Source organism: Hipposideros armiger, unplaced genomic scaffold, assembly GCF_001890085.2.
Source record: "Hipposideros armiger isolate ML-2016 unplaced genomic scaffold, ASM189008v1 scaffold_93, whole genome shotgun sequence".
In the NCBI taxonomy this organism is placed as follows: Eukaryota; Metazoa; Chordata; class Mammalia; order Chiroptera; family Hipposideridae; genus Hipposideros; species Hipposideros armiger.
In genome coordinates, this window is record NW_017731443.1 from 863712 (window position 1) to 882202 (window position 18491).

Here is an 18491-nt window from a genome sequence, read left to right on the forward strand (position 1 = left end):
AGATAAACTCAGTCCATCAATCTCTATAAAACTCTATTCTTTGTTCAAGGGTGACAGTGAGTAATCCACTTAATAGCTTCCCCTTTGCCACCAGGAGGTGCCCTTGAACCACAGCTGAATTTTGAATGCTAGAAAGTGCTCCGAGAATCATAGGTGCCTAGCCCTCCAGCAGCTTGGTGTGGACGTGTAAACGCTGTCCCGCACCCAAATCAAGGAACCTGTCTGGACCTTTGCACCAAGTATTCCTTTGATGTGCTCACCATGGACCAGGAACTGTGAAGGACACACAGTGAGCTCTTATACTCCAGCTAGAAAGAGAAAACCAGCCCACGTACATTCACGAGCAAACAAAACATGACTAAGGGCAGCCTGGGTAGAATGCCTCCTAGGGCTATCCCAGCTCTGCCATCTTTGATTTTGTTTCCTTATCAATGAATAACATGCTTGCAATGAAAACTTTTAAAATGTTTAAAGCTCTACAAAAAATGACTAGGTTTGCTTAAAATGTGGCGCGTCTGTATTTCTAAACGTTGTCCCAAGCTGCCATAGAGGTTGGCCAGCCTGCTAAGTAAGCTCCCTTTTAGGGGACCCAGTGAGATAACCTTTTGTTATCGGCTGCCGGCCCCCGATCCCCGATCCAGCAGGCCCTACAGAACCACCCATTGTGACGGTTAGTAACAACCCAGCCTTCTGATTTCACTAAGGCAGTGGTTGCGTCCGGAGCCCTCCTGACGCGTGAGCGCCGAACTCCCCCTTCCAGGGTGGTGATTGGCTAGCCGGGGCTGGGGGCGGGCTGACCTCCGCACCGCAGCGCCGTCACCAGCTGGCCCCGCCCCTGAGTCGGGGCGGCTGGGAGCTGAGCCTGGGGAAACAATTTACATGCGGCCGTGGGATTGGTCGCTTGGCTCCTGCGAGGGGGAGGGGAGAGCCAGCGCAAACTCGCGCGTGCGTGAGGTGGCGCGCGAGAAAGGGCCCGGTCGCGCCGAGGCTCGAGCGGCCGTCGCCATTTTGTAGGGTTCTCTCTGACGCGGGAGCCGCCGCCACCACCACCGCCACCCGGAGGTGTGAGGGGGGTCTTGTGGGTGTGTGAGGAGGTCGAGGGCGAGCCGGGGCGGGCCAGGCCGGGCCTCGGCGGGCGAGGATGGCCCCGGGTTTGGGCTTTTCCCTTGGCTGCGGGAGGTCCCGGGAAGACAACGGGAGGAGGCGGGGCTGGGTCGCCGGAGGGGGCGGGGCAGGGGTCGGGTCGAGTCTTTGTTGGGGCGAAGGAGCTGGAGGTTGGTAGGCTGGGGGGGGGTGTCTAGGCTTGGGGCCAAGGGGGCCCCTTTATTCTAGAGTATCTTGAAACGTGATACCGCACGGAGGAGAGGAACACAGATTTCCCTCCAAAATCTTGTGACCAGGGACATTCAGATATATGCCTCTTGCCCCCTGCTTGGGCTCTTCCCTTTCCTTCCCCACAAAGAGTATTTTAAGACGTGAAACCGCTAACCCTGTTACTTAAATGTGCCTCATTTCACGGAGATGGACAATACAACGCTTGCCGACCCCCGACCTCCTGTTGGGTGTCACACAGAGCTCTCACTACTTAACAAACCTTTCTCCCTCTATGGAGAAAAAAATAACGGACCTCTGTGTGAGGTTCTTGAAAGTGCCAAGAACTTCTTTGGAGAATTAAACCAAATGCAGTGTCCTGAAATTGCCCGCCCCACCCCTAACTTTTGGAAATCTTGTTTCTCCTCTTTCAGGCTCTTGTCAGAATGGTGAAGCTGTTCATCGGAAACCTGCCCCGGGAGGCCACAGAGCAGGAGATCCGCTCACTCTTCGAGCAGTATGGGAAGGTGCTGGAATGTGATATCATTAAGAACTACGGCTTTGTGCACATAGAGGACAAGACGGCGGCCGAGGATGCCATCCGCAACCTGCACCACTACAAGCTACACGGGGTGAACATCAACGTGGAAGCCAGCAAGAATAAGAGCAAAGCTTCAACCAAGTTGCATGTGGGCAACATCAGCCCCACCTGTACCAACCAAGAGCTTCGGGCCAAGTTTGAGGAGTATGGTCCAGTCATCGAATGTGACATCGTGAAAGATTATGCTTTCGTACACATGGAGCGGGCAGAGGATGCGGTGGAGGCCATCAGGGGCCTTGACAACACAGAGTTTCAAGGTGAACTGCTCTGGGGTCTGGGTAGCAGGACTGAGTGGGGTCTATCTAGCTCAAGGACCAGGCAAGAACATACAACCATGGTGCTGGCTGGGTGGTGTCTTCCATTCTATTTTAGCGGGAAATAATAGAAAGACTGTATGTTTACCACTCTTAAGCGCAGTTTACTCTTGGAGAAGGAAACACTTCTTCCCCTTTTCAGGTTTGCCAAGATTGTCAACTGCATAGAATCACAAACTGGGTTACTGTATCGTTCAGGTTTCATTCATTTGAGTGCTATTGGAAGTTTAATCTGTCTGGGCAAATGAGTACCTCATGGGAGAAGGGAGGATAAAGGTTTGGGACTTACCTGTTTCTTTTGTTATGACCAGGAAGAGTTTAAATGCGTAGAATGTATACTCTTAACTGCCTTGGGTGATGGGTTGTGGTGGGAAAAAGGGACAGGGACATCCGGAGGAACCCCTGTATTCTAAATATGGGTGGTGAACCTGGATTTGGGGAAGTATCTTCTGAGTGCTCAAATTTGTTCAGCCTGTAAACTATACAAGCACAGCCAAAAACCATGCCATGGACTACAGATGCTCCTCGACTTACAATGGGGTTATGTCATGATCAACCCATCATAAGTAGAAAATATTGTAAATCAAACATGGATATACTACTACACGGTACAGTATCAGCTCTTTGCCCTCGTGATCGCGGGGCTGACTGGAACGGTGACTCGCCTCCACTGCCCAGCATCACCAGAAAGGATCGTACCGCGTAGCGCTAGCCCGGGAAAAGATCAAGATTCGAAGTACAGAATGTGTATCGCTTTCACACCATCATTAATTGGAACCATTGTAAGTCGGGGACTGTCTGTATTCTGCTCCACCTGTTATTTAATCCTAAGGGAAAAAAGAAATTTGTAAAAATATTAGGTTGAATGAGAATGATGGTCCTGCTACTTCTGAGAAGATTCTAGTAAGATATTCTAGTAAATAACGTTTTTATCGATAATAAAGGTACATATTACTACAACAGGAGGTTGTCTTAAGACTCTAGAACTATACTAATATGGTAGCCACTAGCCACATTTAGCTACTAAATTGAAATTAAATAAAATTTAAAACTCAGTTTCTCAGTTGTACTGCACACGTTGCAAGCACTCAGAAGTCACATGAGACGAGTGGCTACTGTCTTAGTGCAGATATGTAACATTTCCATCATCATCAAAGTTCTGTTGGACAGCACTGCTCTACAGGTTGTTACATCTTATGGATCAATGTGGTGATCCATAAGATTTTTTAAAATGTCATCATTGGAAAAGAAACATCTTTTGTTTTTGTTGACAGTATCATCTTGGATTACACATTTACTGCCACTTTTCAGGTTCATAAATTAACACCATTTTTTGTCAGGGTGCCACTAAAAGGGTTAAGAAGTACTTAAGGGTCCTCTGCTAAACCTAAGAAACAGTGAGAAAAGAAATGGAAGAGAAGAAGTTGAACAGAAAGGGGTGAACGAGTTTTCAAATAGTGGAGGTTGCAGATAGTGCATCAGATATCTCTGGCCTCAGACAGTAGTGACCTGGGGTTTAGCTAGTCTCTAAAGCGTAGGGCAAATGTCATAGATACTTGCTACCATTAACTAGTCACGTGACTTTGGACAAGTGTTTTAACCTCTCTTGCTTCATTTTCCCCACTTATAAAATAGAGTTAATGATCCCTGTGGTATCTCCCTCACGTCACAGGATGGTAGTGAGGCTAGAATGAGGTGTAATAAATAGATGTGAAAGTGTTTTGACAGTAAAAAGTGATAAAAGGTGAGTGTTGTTCCCAACAATGAGTGTTTGTTATGATTAGGAACTTATTTAAAATGCGATAGTTAGCTCTTCTTTATATTTGTTTTTATTTTATTATTTTGGAAAACTTGCACATTGGACAGCTTTAAAAATATTCTTAATTATTTTTATTTGATGGGGGAGGGAATCATGAATGGACAGTGGCGGGGAGAAATGGAGGTTCTCTTGACAGGTAACAAGCGGTGTAAAGAATGCAGTTAAAGTCAGGTACTAACTGCAGAGATATTTTAATAGTGTAATATTGCATGTCCTTACCTTTTTAATATACAGTTGAATATTAGGATGGGGCAAAAATATGTATGTGGAAGTCAGTTAATTGGGGAGAGTTGGCTTAGAAGTAGTGTGTTTTAATAAAACAGGTTTAATTACTTTAGAAAGTGGATATCTGACTAATGAAGTGATCCATAAGATTTTTTTAAATGTCATCATTGGAAAAGAAAAATCCTTTATTTGGTTTTCATGTTCTTAGCCTGGCCCCTCTGGAGAAAGCCCTCTACTCCCAAGTTACACACAGACATTTTTATAACCAGCTCTTTTTTCTCCAGATGATAATAGAAAGTGTAGCATTGGATAAGTGCAGCTTTACAGAAAGTACAATCTTGATACCAATTTGTCACATTTTTCGATAAAGCCTTTTCAGCTATCTAATGAAGGTAGCCCTTAAGAGTGCCACTTGGGCATCTTTTAAACCTTTATATGTTAATGGCTGTCATTTAGGCTTCACTGTATGACTTCTTACAGGAAGCAGCAAGAATCTGAGTTTACCTGGGTCTTTCAGGCTCTGTTTCCTCTCCACACGAACAGGAGTGAACTGTACCCCTATTGAGTTAGCAGATTGTTTGAAGACCTTAAAGAAGCTGTTCCCAACTAACAATTCAGGCAGCTGAATGGGGAATATGTAAGAGTTCAGGTGTTTCATCTTTCCCCTGATATGTAAATAAGCATTAAATTGGAGTGCTCTTATGTGTCAGCTACATCCCCAGCCCTCTCTGGACCTTGGCATGTGGTAGGAGCTCAGTAGTTAGAACCCCAAGTTGCCCACCTCAGCATTTCAATCCTCTTTCCTGTTCCAGCTATCAAAAGAAAACATTTTTATTGGGCTGGTTTTCTGGTAAATGTTGGCCGCGCATTTCAGTGATTTTTGGAGGTCTCAGAAAATCGTTAAACTTTTGGCCTCTCCAAGTATAAGAGAGTGGTAGAATTAAATTTTCCTTCAGTTTTCTTTGTCCTTGGTTACTTAAGGTAATAGAGAAGAACAGTATTTTTCAATTATTAAACACGTTAGGGGATTTAAATTAAAAGCCTACTTAAAAGGGCCAGTTCAGTGGCTCAGTTGGTTAAGAGCTCGCTCAAGCATGTGAGCTCTGAGTAACAGCAGTTCGATGCCAGGCCTGAGCTGAGTTGCCAACAGGTGGCAGGATGGCTCAGCTATTAAAAAAAAAAAAAAGCCTAGTTACAACCTTTGGAAAGATTGTGTGAAAAATCTATCACTTCTATTACAGATCTTTTAGTTTTAGATAAAAAATATTTTACTGAATCTGTTTCACAGCTACTATAGAGGTAGATTTTGCCACAGATGTTTATAAATGGAGTTCCACTCTAAAGCAGGCACGAAGATTGGATGTAGTAACCAAAACATCAAGGAAGAATCACTGGGTTTTGTTTCGAAAAAAAATGGACCCGAATCTATAAAAGAGCAAATTAAATTGAAATGTTTTCCTTAAAAATGTACTTCTAAGTCTCTGGATTGGCTGCTTTTTAGATTGTCATGGTTACTGCGACTTCAGAATTGGAGCACACAGTTTGTGTCTGTCACACATTAATGTTACCGTGCATGGTTGAAAGCCAACTAATTTGTAGTCTTCTAGTCTAAATTATAGGGATAATTTGTGATATAAATTGGGGCAAAAATCTGTTTCTGTTCTATGCATAGTTAGCATGTGGCCCTTACTAAGCTCTAAGAATTAGAATGGGAGTGTTTAAATCTCTGCAAACAGTGGGATGGCTAAATGCTGCTTTCATAGAATTATTGCCATTTGGTATCTGTTGACTGTGTCCGTGGTGATGGTGGATGCTGCCTCTGCTAGCAGCTGGAAGTAAAAACCTGAGCACCTTTGTTTCTGCTGAAGAAAGGGTTTTAAGTTGGAGGGAGCAACTACTAGAAACTGGGGTGGTAGGAATCTTAGACACTGGGCAGAAATGAGTTTGACTAAAGTGATACTACTGCACTAACCCGCTCCCCTCTCAGGGTCAGTGCATGGCGCTGCTCTGGCTGCCGTCCTGATCGGGCTGTGTCCAATGGTGGAGCGCGAGGCCTCCTATGGCATAACTGCATCCAGAACAAGGTCTGTTAAAGAGAGCACCTGCTGATCGCGGAGGGGGGATCTGTGCTGAGCAGCCTCTGAGTGGGATACAAATCCCCTGTTCTCTACACATCTGTGCTGGCTGCCTTTTGGCTACAATTCGAAAAGCATTGATTTGATCTCCATGGTCTTAATGCAGTTTGGGACTAAATACTGCCAAGAATACTCCTTTTCTCAAACTGCTTTTAAAGACCTTGGATGCTTTAAGGGTTCCTGGGCTTGGTGGCACACAAGCCCAGGGTGAAGATTGTTTCTTCTCTCAGCTGTTCCTCGTGCTGGTCATTTCCTGGAAGTATGGATGTGGCTTGTTTGTATGGGTGCCCTGAGGTCTTCAGGGAAATGGTACATTTTTCTAACAAGTAGATGATCCCCTATAAAGAATTGTAAGCCATGTGGCAGAATGAAATGCTGATCATTTCATTACATGAGAGCACACTGTCCCTAAGAAACCAGTACTGCTTCAAGAGCTTTCTAATTCTTGCTGTTGAGAGACCTTGGTCAAGTAGTTTTCCTTTCCACAGAAGGCATGGATTCACCCTTGCTGAAAAAAGTGGGGGGTGGTTTGAAATCTGGAGGGTCTTGTGACTCCTAGAAGTACTGAAGATAAAGCAGATGGTGAGCCAGGCATGATTTGTGTACCCAGCATAGCCTTCTGTGACACCTGCAAAAATGGATGAAGGAGACAAGACGGACAGAAGTTTGCTGTGGTCTTTACACTGCAGTGAATGCTCAGGCCTAACGCGGCCCTGAGGAAATCGGAGAGGTTGGTAAGACAAAATCTGGCACAACTGGGGCTCTGTTGGATATCTGATTTGGAAAAATTGGCAGGTTTTGAATCGTGAAAATTTTCAGTCTTAGCAGTAAAAAGCGGCAAGTTTAAATTTCTGTGTTTGTGGGGGAAAGGAAAGTTGTGGAGACAGAAGTAGGCGGGAATCCGGTCTCCTGGTGTAAGTAGAAACTATTGACTGGTCCCTGAGGACTCCAGTTTTCTAGCTCTTGCCTGTATTAAAACTTCAACTTCTTTTGGTGGGGATTGCTGAAATAGGGTCTCAGGAGTGTGTGTATGTATGTGTGTCTTATGCCAACTAGTTTACTTTCATGTGGGGAGGATAAAGAATGTTGATGAGTTATAATAAATTTTATATCTATTTCCTCAAGGCAAACGAATGCACGTGCAGTTGTCCACCAGCCGGCTTAGGACTGCGCCCGGGATGGGAGACCAGAGCGGCTGCTATCGGTGCGGGAAAGAGGGGCACTGGTCCAAAGAGTGCCCGGTAGATCGTACGGGTCGCGTGGCAGACTTTACCGAGCAATATAATGAGCAGTACGGAGCAGTGCGCACGCCTTACACCATGGGCTACGGGGAGTCCGTGTATTACAACGATGCTTATGGAGCACTGGACTACTATAAGCGTTACCGCGTCCGCTCCTACGAGGCAGTGGCAGCAGCAGCAGCAGCTTCTGCGTATAACTACGCAGAACAGACCATGTCCCATCTGCCTCAAGTCCAGAGCTCAGCTGTGACCAGTCACCTCAACTCCGCTGCTGTGGATCCCTACGACAGACACCTGTTGCCAAACTCAGGTGCTGCTGCCACCTCAGCTGCTATGGCTGCTGCTGCTGCCACCACTTCCTCCTATTATGGAAGGGACAGGAGCCCCCTTCGTCGTGCTACAGCTGTGCTCCCCACAGTTGGAGAGGGCTACGGTTATGGGCCAGAGAGTGAGCTGTCTCAGGCTTCAGCAGCTGCACGGAATTCTCTGTATGACATGGCCCGGTATGAGCGGGAGCAGTATGTGGACCGAGCACGGTACTCAGCCTTTTAAAGACTGGAGGTGAGAGTGGGGTGGGTATGGTGAAGAGATTCCATTTAGTTCCCTTGAGAGAGACCCAGGCTGCATAGAGAAAGCTAAAGCCACCTGTTTGCTGTCAGGACAAGAGTGTCCAAAAGGTATAAATCACGTGTTAGTCCGAAATAGTCCTCTAGCTTAAGCCAAAGGTCCATTTGGCCTATTGAGGTTTTAGGGTGTGAATCCAACCATCTTGTTCCTTCTGAGAGAATAAACCCACTTTGTTAGAATATTGTTCTCTAATCAAGTGTAAGCAGATCTGGGTTACAGAAACATAGTTAAGAGAACTAACATTTGTTGAGTTCCTTCTGTGTATATTACATCATTTAATCTACACAATAAACCTTTAAGATATTCTCTCTTTTACAGAGAAGGGAACTAAGCCTCAGAGAGTTTAAGTCACCTGGTAATTGAAAGGTTGAGCCAGAATTCCAGCTCAGGCCTGGCTGACTCCTAAACCTATTCTTCCACTAAAGTCACTGTGGTGTAAGCTGAAGAATAAGGTTCAGAGTTAATAATGAATGTCCCAGTGAGAATCTGAACTGTAACTTGAGACTTCCAATTTGGTAATAAAACTACTACTTAGGTCATTAGCCTTTATCAGAGGAAACTTTTCTAATACATAGCTTTAATTCACATAAAGTCCTATAAATTTTAGGTGTTTAGTTCTAAGACACTTGCTTGAAAGCGGAATGTTTTGATATCACTGTCCCATGGAGTCCTTTTCTTATTACTAATCTGGACCATCTGGTTCTCCATGGGCACCGAAGCCATGTTTCTGCCAGTGATGCTATCACTTAGAGCCTAATGCTTCCTGTTTTTTCCAGCAATTTTTGTTTTGTTTCTTGTTTGAGGGACATTTATGGAACTAGATAAAACAGGTAATTTTTTTATGTGTATAAAATCCCATTAGTGGTGGCCTTGGAAATTTAATTTTTCCTACTTCAGAAATGTATACCAAAGATGATGAAATGGTAAGACTAATTGGGAGTTTCTAGAGATTGCTGAATCTCTTAGGCTGAGAGGAAATGGCATCATGACAACTTTCTATTCTCATGGCGGTCCTTGTACCTTGAAACTGAGAATCACTTGAATGGGAGGTCTAGTAGCGAAGTTCAAGTTGGTACCACTGAGTTTCCGGGGTTCCTAACTTACCTCTTTGGTGTATGTGTAGAAGAAAACAAAGCGATGGGGCTTTGCTGTTTTCACAATGAGAAGCAAACAGCCTGAACTTGTGATGAGTTCTATCCTGTATGACCATGACAAGACTGGCGTCTCCTGGGACCATTGTGTAGCAGTATGTGTTCATGTGCATGAAGTGGATAATCACACAGTTTGTGAAGTCGGCCATTAATTTTTACTTTTAATGCAGCTGAATCTGCCAGGAAGTGGAATATGCCTCTGAAGTCAGGTGGTATCATATAACTTCTGTTCCTCTCGAATGTTTCAAAACAAAGTTAAATTAGTATATATGGTCTTTAAAGGATATTGACTAGGTATTTTTAAATGAACTTTAACTGCAAGCAGTGGTTGTTCAACTAACCTCTTTTTAGTGATGACTTTTAAAGAAACTTACCTTCCAGGTGTGAACCTCAAATGGACTGAATAACCCTGAGTTGGTTGCAGTCCCAGGAGCCTGATGTTAATGAGGCTGCCAGGATGAAATACTCCAGAACTGTTGGGGATCCAAATTCAGGTCTCACCCTAGCACAACTGATTCAAGAACGTCACAACTTTTGAAGTCGATTGGCACAGATCAAGACCAAGATTTGGCCCTTTGTCTGTAATAAGAGTAGAGGAACTTGGTGTGAGTTAATTTTTTTTTTCCCCCAGCCATTGGTGTCTGGAGTTTCCATCATCACTGGAAGAATTAGAGAATTTTAGGATTTCTTCTTTTCGTTTGGTAAGGGAAATGTCAATTAGGGGAACTACTAGAATTATGGCTCTAAATCTATGACTATGATATATAGGTATGTTGGAGGGTAAATGAACCACCCTTTGATACCCTTTGTGGCTGTCATTTTTGAAAACTTGTTTACTATGAAAGATTAAAATGAAACACATTTAAAATAGTGCAGTTGGCCACCTTTGAGATTTTGGCATCTTCTGCTTTTTCTAGACCCCCAAATTAAATTACAGTTCTTGATATCTGTATGCCCTTTGTTACAGCAGCAGTAGCCTTGTATCACAGAGGTTGTCTTGCCTAAAAGGATGGATAAGAAAATGAAAAAGAGGCCGGCCGAGTGGCTCGGTTGGTTAAGAGCTCGCGCAAGAGTGCGAGCTCTGAGCAACAGCGGTTCGATGCCTGGCCCGAGCTGAGTTGCAGCTGAGCTGCCAACAGGTGGCAGGATGGCTCAGCTTAAAAAAAAAAAAGAAAATGAGAAAGATGTATTTGTTGTCAACGCAGCAGTCTTCCAGATAAAGATTGTTTCTTCTATATGTAGCTATAAGTAGATTCGTATATAGTCATAATAGACTCCTGGGTAATGACATGGGATATGTTTGATCCAGTCTGACTTGGTTTTGTTTTGTTCTTTGTTCTTTTCCCCCCTGGAATGCAGGACAGGACCAGGGCCCTTGTACTCGGAGCCAAGCTGCTCTCCAGGCATTGTGTAAGCCTCTTGTGTTGTGCTCTCTTTCAGGTAGGATAATTGCGGACTGAACCCTCGGGCTGCGGTCATATATGAGAACTTGCTCCGCGCGGTCCCCTTTGCCGGGATGTTTCCATTGCTTCATGTTTCAGTAAACAAAGGAGTTTGTGACCAACTATGTTTTCTTTCTTAATTTAATTCTAAGTTGACTTTTTCTTTCCTCCTGATACATGTCTCTGTAGCCTTTCACTCTGTTCCTTATATTCTCAGCCTCTGAGCAGCCCTAGGTAAGGATTATGCTGGCACCCCTTTTCCTGTACAGTGGAGCCCCTCTTATCTTGCTTTCCTTAGGAGTTGAGCCCTTCTCTCTGTCTACCTGCAACATCTCCTTTCCCTTTAAAATGACCATGTAGTGGCAAGCAACCTTTTACTCTTCTCTGTTAGCTCTGGACTCTAACATTGAAGCTGATCTTCTGAATTTGCTAGGACCATTGGGGTTTCTTGGGAGGGAGGGGGTTGTTGTTTTGTTTGTTTTGGTTTTTTTTTTATGTCTGACCTGTGATCGTGGTACAGCATTAGCTGAAATTTAGCCTTGTTTTACTCCACTCCTCCCACTCTTTTTTTTTTTAATATTTTGACAAATAAACGTTTCTAACACTTAAGTACCTTTATCTTTTTGTGTTTGTGTGACTATTATTTACAACCAGTATCTTCTGGTTCTTTTTCAGTTGTGCTCAAACAACAAAATTCAGGTAAATCAATATCTGAAATTTAGATGTAAAAGGAAGGATTTAATGAGGTAGGTACTGTGGCCTCGGCAAAGGGTGGAGAAAAGTTAGCCAGAATCTTGAGACGTTGATAAATATGTTCCTTTTCTAAAGAACCTCAGCTGCGCTTTCTGTTTGAAAGACTAGCAGAGGTTAGTGACAGGAGGAGGCCCTGCAGAGAGAGGGAACCCTGCATCAGGAAAAGTGAGCCAGAGTATCACCAAGGACCTACCAGGTTGACTCCATTTGACTTTTTGTTTAAATTCACTTACAAACTATTTTAAGAGTTCTCTCTTCCCATGGTGTTAATATTCTGCTAGGATTAGACTTTGGCTAAAATGAGTAACATAGTTAGGATAGATCAAAAGACAGGAAACGTCATAATATTTTGAGCAGAAAAGCAAGAAGGGTATTAATGATTGGCAGTAACAACATTCTGTGATGAAATTCTAATTTTTTAACAAGATTTATGGATATTGTATTATCATTGCTTAGATCCCCATAAAATGAGCTTAATGATGGATTCAACCCTACCTAAGCTTTATTGTATTATATATGGACATGTTGACATGTAAATTCTGACTACCTGTGAATGTTTATATAGCATTTTCTCCACATATTTTGTACTTAAGATAATTTTGACATAGATGAAGCCAAAATTTCCCAATTTGGGGGGTAAGATACAACTAGAGAGGTTGTTAACCTATCAGTGCACACACTCCAACGAGTGGGGAAGTACACAAGGCCCATTTTAGCTTCACCATTCCCCAAGAGGACAGGATTGTCCCTGCTTTACAAAGAGTAAAGCAAAGCTACTGGGATTTCCTCGTGATTGATCTGCAACACACCTGGTAGAGCAAAGAAATACCTGTGTGCAGGTGTGGCTGGTCCTTTGTGCTAACCTAACACAGTAGTTTAACATAATCTTGATTTCTATCTCACTGTCATGACAAGAAAAAAGATTGGGTTCTGCAAAACAGTTCTGCATCAGCAGTCTCCAGTAAGACTGGGCAGTGTTGGAAGTGTTCCTTATCTGTGCTGTCCAATTTGTAGCCATTAGCTACCTGTGATGGTTAAGTAATTAAAACGTGGCTAGTGAAGCTGAGAGACTTGAGTTTTTTATTTTAATTATAACTAGCTACACATGACTATTGAGGACTTGAAATGTGGCTAATGAAGCTGAGAAACAATGTCTTATAATGTAACTAGCCACGTATGGCTAGTGGCTACTGCATTGGACAGCACAGTTTAAATAGTAAAGTAAGTTTCTTATGAGGAAAAAAAAGGCAGGATCATGTAAAATATCTTTTCCTTAAAAAATCCTTTCATTCCCCTCAAAATAGGTAACACTGGGAAAGGGATTGGTTTTGAGCCAATGTAAGAAAACTGTTGAGTAGAAACAAATGTGTTTATTTCTAAACCTTAGTTCTTACATGAGAAATTGCATTTTGTGAGAACAAAATCCCTTTTATCCACCAAGACCATTTTTCTCATTATGGGCCATTTCAGAGTCCCATGAGGCCTCACACTAAAAGCTCCTGAATTCATTTAGCAGTATCTGAATTCCTGCTGTGAGCCAGGATTTGGGTGATGAATGAGACATGTGGTTCCTGGTAGAGAAGCAAACCTTAATTGCATTTGTGATAAGTACTATGGCAGGACCCGTACAGGGTGCTGTGAAAACGTAATAGTGACTAACTTTGGGGGAAAGAGGGGGGGGTTGTTGCTATTCCAAGTCATGTGAAGACCCCTGATCGGGACCAGTGGTGCCCATCAGGAACCAGAAAAGCAGCTCCGTGGCACAGAAACCTGAAGAGGTAAGTTACAGGCACAGTTCACGAGAGCCTAGTAGGCTGGGTAAGGAATTGCATCTTGACCTTAAGACTAACTGGAAGCTATAAAAAGGGTTTATGTTTGGAGGTAACAGGATCAGGATCAGACTCATTTCTCTTAAAAGATCACTGATTGGAGAGGAACAAAAGTGAATAACATAAGTGAGATTTGTCTGATTTATAATGGGCTTTGCCTCGAATGAAGCCAATCCAGTAGATGTTTCAAAGGAAGAAAAAGTACTTCAGACAGGAAGAGGACAATGCATAAGGACATGTGATTGGTTGGGGGGGGCACTGAGGGGGTGGGATTAAATCCCTGAGGTTAATTGATAAGCCATAAATAATAACAGGATGGGCTGCGCCTCTCCCACCTGAACACTTGCTGAGCACCTGTTGTGGGCCAGGCCTGCCTAAGGACTTTGCACAAAGCACCCCTTAGTGCTGAAGGGCAAGGGAGAGGAGATAAGGTCTCAGATCTTGAGACAGGAAGATAATGAAAATGGTATTTGCTATGAGAAATACCAAAATCATTGTGAGAGTTCAGAAGGGCAATTATGCACTCCTACCAAAATGAAAGCTTATTCTTTATGCCTTAAGCCCAGGCCTTTCATCTCAAATGAATTTCTTCCTGAGTAGTCAGCTATTTGGGGGTGGGGAGCGGGAGTTCTGGGCACCCCCCCAAGCAAGGCCCAACCACTCAGGAACTTGAAGTAGCAGGCAAAATCAACCCCAACCTGATTTAAATATTGCTGCCCGGGAGAAAAGCATGACAATCCCCCTAACTGGAGTTGGAAGACTCCCTAGTTCCTAAGAACACCTTCCCGAGGGTGGTTGTGGGGAGACCTACTGGGCCACAGCTCTGACTTGGCCCAAGCCTTGCTCTGCCCTTGAGGCCTGTGGCAGGCTCAAATCCACCTCTTCCTCTTGACTTGCAGCCACACAGTGAAGTTAGACAATGTGGCACAGAAAGACACTAGGCCCTCCGCTCATGTGGGCAGATGGGCAGGAAAGGGTTGGCTAGTTCAAGGTAGCTCAGAAAAGGGAAGCAACTTGCCCAAAACTGGCCTCATGGCTTGTCAGGATTTGACTCACAAATCTGGTCCTCAGACAGTCTCCTGCCCTAGGAGATGGGGGGGGGGGGGGGGGAGTAAAAATGCATTCCTAGGAAGAGCAGTCAGCTTGTCAGAATTCATCTCAGGGCTTTCTTAAGATCTGGTGCCCATGCGCTACTGCCCATGAGAACCAAAGTGCAAGAAATGACAGCTTGACCCCAGAGAAAAGAGCGACATTGCGAAAGTAGTCTTAGGCTTGCAGGCTTTTGGGGGGATCCAGGCCACATTCAAACCACACTGCACTGACCCCACACCGGAGTGGAGCTCGCACTGCCACAGGCCTCAGCACGCTCACTAGGCTAATGGCTGAAATTCAGGCTCCCAGACTTAAATCCAAGCCCTTTCTGTGGCCTTGGGCATGTTACTTACCATCTCTGGGCGTTTTCTCATCATAAAATGGAAATAATATATACCTTCCTCTTAGAGTTGTCCAAAGGAGTAAATATAAAGAATTCAATTGGCTATTACTACAAGTATGCAAGCAAAAGACAGAGCCCCATCCCTCCTGGAGCTCACCAACTAATGGACGAGGTAGACCCTGGAATACACAAATCTGACAAACTATCAAGAGGACTATCTGTGCAGGGAGGTAGACAGAAGAGCTGTCATCACTCCCTCGCCAGTCCTTCAAGGATTCCAGCACCCCTCCTGTTTCTTGCTCAGCTGTGGGACCTAGAGAAACTGGCTGAAGCTCTGCATTTTAGGGATCACCACATCGCAAAGCTAAAGGACCCTTTAGGGTATCAAACAGTTCCACCATTCTGCCTTTCTTGACCACTGGAAGCTTGTGGACTTAAGTGACCATCCGTGGATCCCTGGGTCCTACCCCAGGGCCCGGTCCTGTGCTACCACTGTTTCCTCAATGACAGACTGGTGACTGCAAAGGCAATGCATGGATGGGGGCCAGGGCCGAGGGTAGGGGATCCCCAAGAGGAACACATCATTCAAATGATGCTGACATACACACATTTGTTATTAAATGCCTGTTATTATGTCAGGCAGTTGCCAGGCACTGGGGCAATTTCCTAACCCCTAGGTTAAAATTTTGTGAGAAAAATAGTTAATGAGTAAACAATAACAACAACAACAACAAAAATAGGGGAAAGGACCACAAAATACACAAACTAGGCATAATGGGGAAGAATGACAAGGGGCACCTACTTAGCTAGGGGTTGTCAAGGAGAGCCCTTTGAACTCAATCCTGAAGCTAAGACCTAAGAATAAGAAATTCACCCTATAGTGACCAAGGGGAAGGTTCCTCCAGGTAGAGAGAAGGCGAGGCAGGAAAGTGGTGTATCAGGATTTGAAAGGAGGGCCAGTATTGTTAGAAAAAGGTTAGTTGAGGAAAGGGCCTGAGGTGACACTGGAGTGTGGGGTAGAGGCCAGATATTTCAAAGCGCTTCAGGCCAAGGTAGAGGGTTGGCATTTATTTTAAATACAATGGGACTGGCATTTATTTTAAATACAATGCGACGTTGGTGAAAGGTTCTAAGTTACGGAGTGACAGTCTGATTTATAATTAACATCATCCCAGCTACTGAACGGAGATTGAATTTAAGGAAGAGAGGGAAAGAAGGAAAAGGTGCCAGAAGGCAGGCCACTGCAGTGGTCCTGGGGAGTGATTGTATGGTTTCCACTATGGTGTAGCAAAGACAGGACCGGAAGTGGCAACATTTGCTTTGTGTGCTAAAGAAGAGATGAGGGGGGAGTGAGAAGTGAGGGGACAATCAAGAATGACCACCAGGAATCTAGCTAGAGCAGCCCCGTAGATGGTAATGCCATTTAAAGAGATGGGGAAGATTGGAGAAATTATTTGGGACTGGGGAGACTCAAGAGTTCTATTTCAAACCTAAGAAGTGTGAAGTGTATGAAGACAACCAAGAACTCTCAAGTACAGCTGGTCCTCGTTCAGTTGTTTTGTTGTAACGCTGATGAGACGCCACAGGAACTTAACTCTTGTTTTTATCAGTTAGCCTGTGGTACCGTTGGTTTCGTTCTACATCGTTTTGCCAGTTCTAAGAAACTATCAGTGAGGACTTACTGTAGGTCTTTAGATCCCTGAACTTTGAGCAGAGGAGCAGTTTGAGACAAGAGATGTAAATCTGAGCTCTCGGCATCTAAATCAGCATTATCCCAGAAAATGTGAGCCACTTATGTAATTTGGGAACTTCTAATAGCCACATTAAGCAAAGTAAAAACAGGTGAAATTAGTATTTTTAGTAATGTATTTTATTTCACCCAATATATCCAAAATATTATCATTTAACATATAATAATCTGTGAAAATGAGTTCTTTTCCACACTACGTTTTTGAAACCCCATGGGTAGTATACTCACAGCATCACACAGCTATCATTGGACAGCTCTCCTTCAGATGGTAAGTGATGAATTCACTGAGAACAGGTTTCAACCTTGGCACTGAGACTTGGGGCCGGGTAACCCTTGTGGGGGTGGGGGACTTATGCTGTAGGATCAGCATCACTAGCCTAGTGGTTGTAGGCTCTAGGGAAATGCAAGGGCAGGGTGGGGGGATTTCATGTTAAAACAGCAGGGGTCCAGCTTCCAGCACATGAAAAATCCCAACCAATGTCTGGAACAGCAACAAGAGGTCTTCCCCCACTGTCACTTATATAATCAGGTTTTTCTTCTCTCTTCTGACCCTTTCCTCTTGACAAGTGGTAGCACTTACTGAGGACCACTGTCCTCAAAGAGAAACTCCACATACCTGTTTGGAGAGACGGGAAGTTATCCAAATTAGAAGGAACCAAGGGTACCAATTCAAGTATCAAGCTTTCATGGCCTCTTCGCCAGACACAGCTTGCTTGAGCAGACAGGAGAAAGTTTGGGGCCGAGATAACACATTTGGAAATCTTCAGACTCTAGACAGTAGGTAAAGCCAAGGGGACTGGAGATACCACCTAAATGAGGAGCATGGAGAAAAGAGAGGACAGAGCTCTAGCCTCACTTTTACAGCCCCAAAAACTGGTCAGCTTCCTTTTCACCTTGAAAACTCAAACTTGCTGTTTAAAACAAAACCAGGCCTTCAAGGACTGTCTAGAGGAACAGCTGGTGCAAAACAAATGCTGAGGGGCAGGGGCCTGGCATGTACTGAACAGATCTGCAAAAGGTCCAGTGTAGTAGTGTGGCTGGACCAGAGTGAGCAGAGGACAGTCAGAGCTAAGAGGAGGAAGGGGGCAGATCACACAGGGCTTCACAGGCTTTCCCATGGGCTCTTACTCTGAATGAAAAGCCTGGGGGTGGGAGCAAGCTCTGACCTAATCTGATTTCCAAAGGATCACCTTGGCTGCTATATCATGAGCACATGGTAAGTCAGTCAGAAACGGGGAGATCAATTAGGAAAAACTTAGGAAATCCAGGTGAAAGATGACGGAGGCTCTGACTAGGCTGCTAACAGGGAGACTGAGGAGGGCAGCCAACAAGATTTCCTATTGGATTGAATGTGGGTATCACCCTCAAGGCTTGGCCAGAGTAACTGAAGGTTGAAGTTGCCAACTGAGATTGGGGCTGGGGGGAGACACACGACACTCCAGAAGTTCAGTTTTATACAAGTTGTTAGAAATATCAGACACCCGGGGGCCGGCCGAGTGGCGCGATGGTTAAGAACTCGCTTGGGATGACAGAGGGCCCCGGTTCGGATCCCACATATGAGGGCCAGTGACACTGCCCTCCACAGCTAAGATGCTGAACAACAGCTCAACCTGGAGCTGGGCTGCCGTGATTTGCTGGCGACAGCATAGGCTGCAGTCCCTGTGGCAGTGGGTTGCCATGGGCTACCGTATGTAGCCAGCAGCCAGCGTGAGCGGCCAGCAGCCGCAGTGAGCGGCCGTCCAGAAGCCGGCGACTGATCTGCCTCGCCAGGGAAGAGCGCAATGATGGTGCCAACTTGGGCCAGTGAAGCAGCGTCCTCCACAACTAGATTGAAGAACAAAACGACAGCAACTTGTCT

At 44.7% G+C, this 18491-nt stretch overlaps 1 protein-coding gene across 10 annotated transcripts; it reads left to right on the top strand.

Annotated features, from left to right (window-relative positions):
* The first annotated feature begins 908 nt into the window (after positions 1-908).
* Positions 909-11484, top strand: LOC109384172 (RNA-binding protein 4B). Of its 10 annotated transcripts, none has more exons than XR_002124353.1 (5): positions 933-1062; positions 1746-2169; positions 7531-8207; positions 9806-10125; positions 10784-11484. XR_002124353.1 is itself a non-coding variant. In XM_019645210.1 (4 exons), the coding sequence occupies exons 2-3, from the start codon at positions 1758-1760 to the stop codon at positions 8196-8198; spliced, it is 1080 nt and encodes a 359-aa protein (XP_019500755.1). In that variant the 5' UTR covers positions 909-1062; positions 1746-1757; the 3' UTR covers positions 8199-8207; positions 10865-11484. The 10 variants fall into 10 exon arrangements, 3 of the variants coding, with proteins under 3 accessions (XP_019500755.1, XP_019500757.1, XP_019500758.1); XR_002124355.1 differs by having other exon boundaries at positions 10056-10125; XR_002124356.1 differs by having other exon boundaries at positions 10056-10125; positions 10865-11484.
* The last annotated feature ends 7007 nt before the right edge of the window (positions 11485-18491 follow it).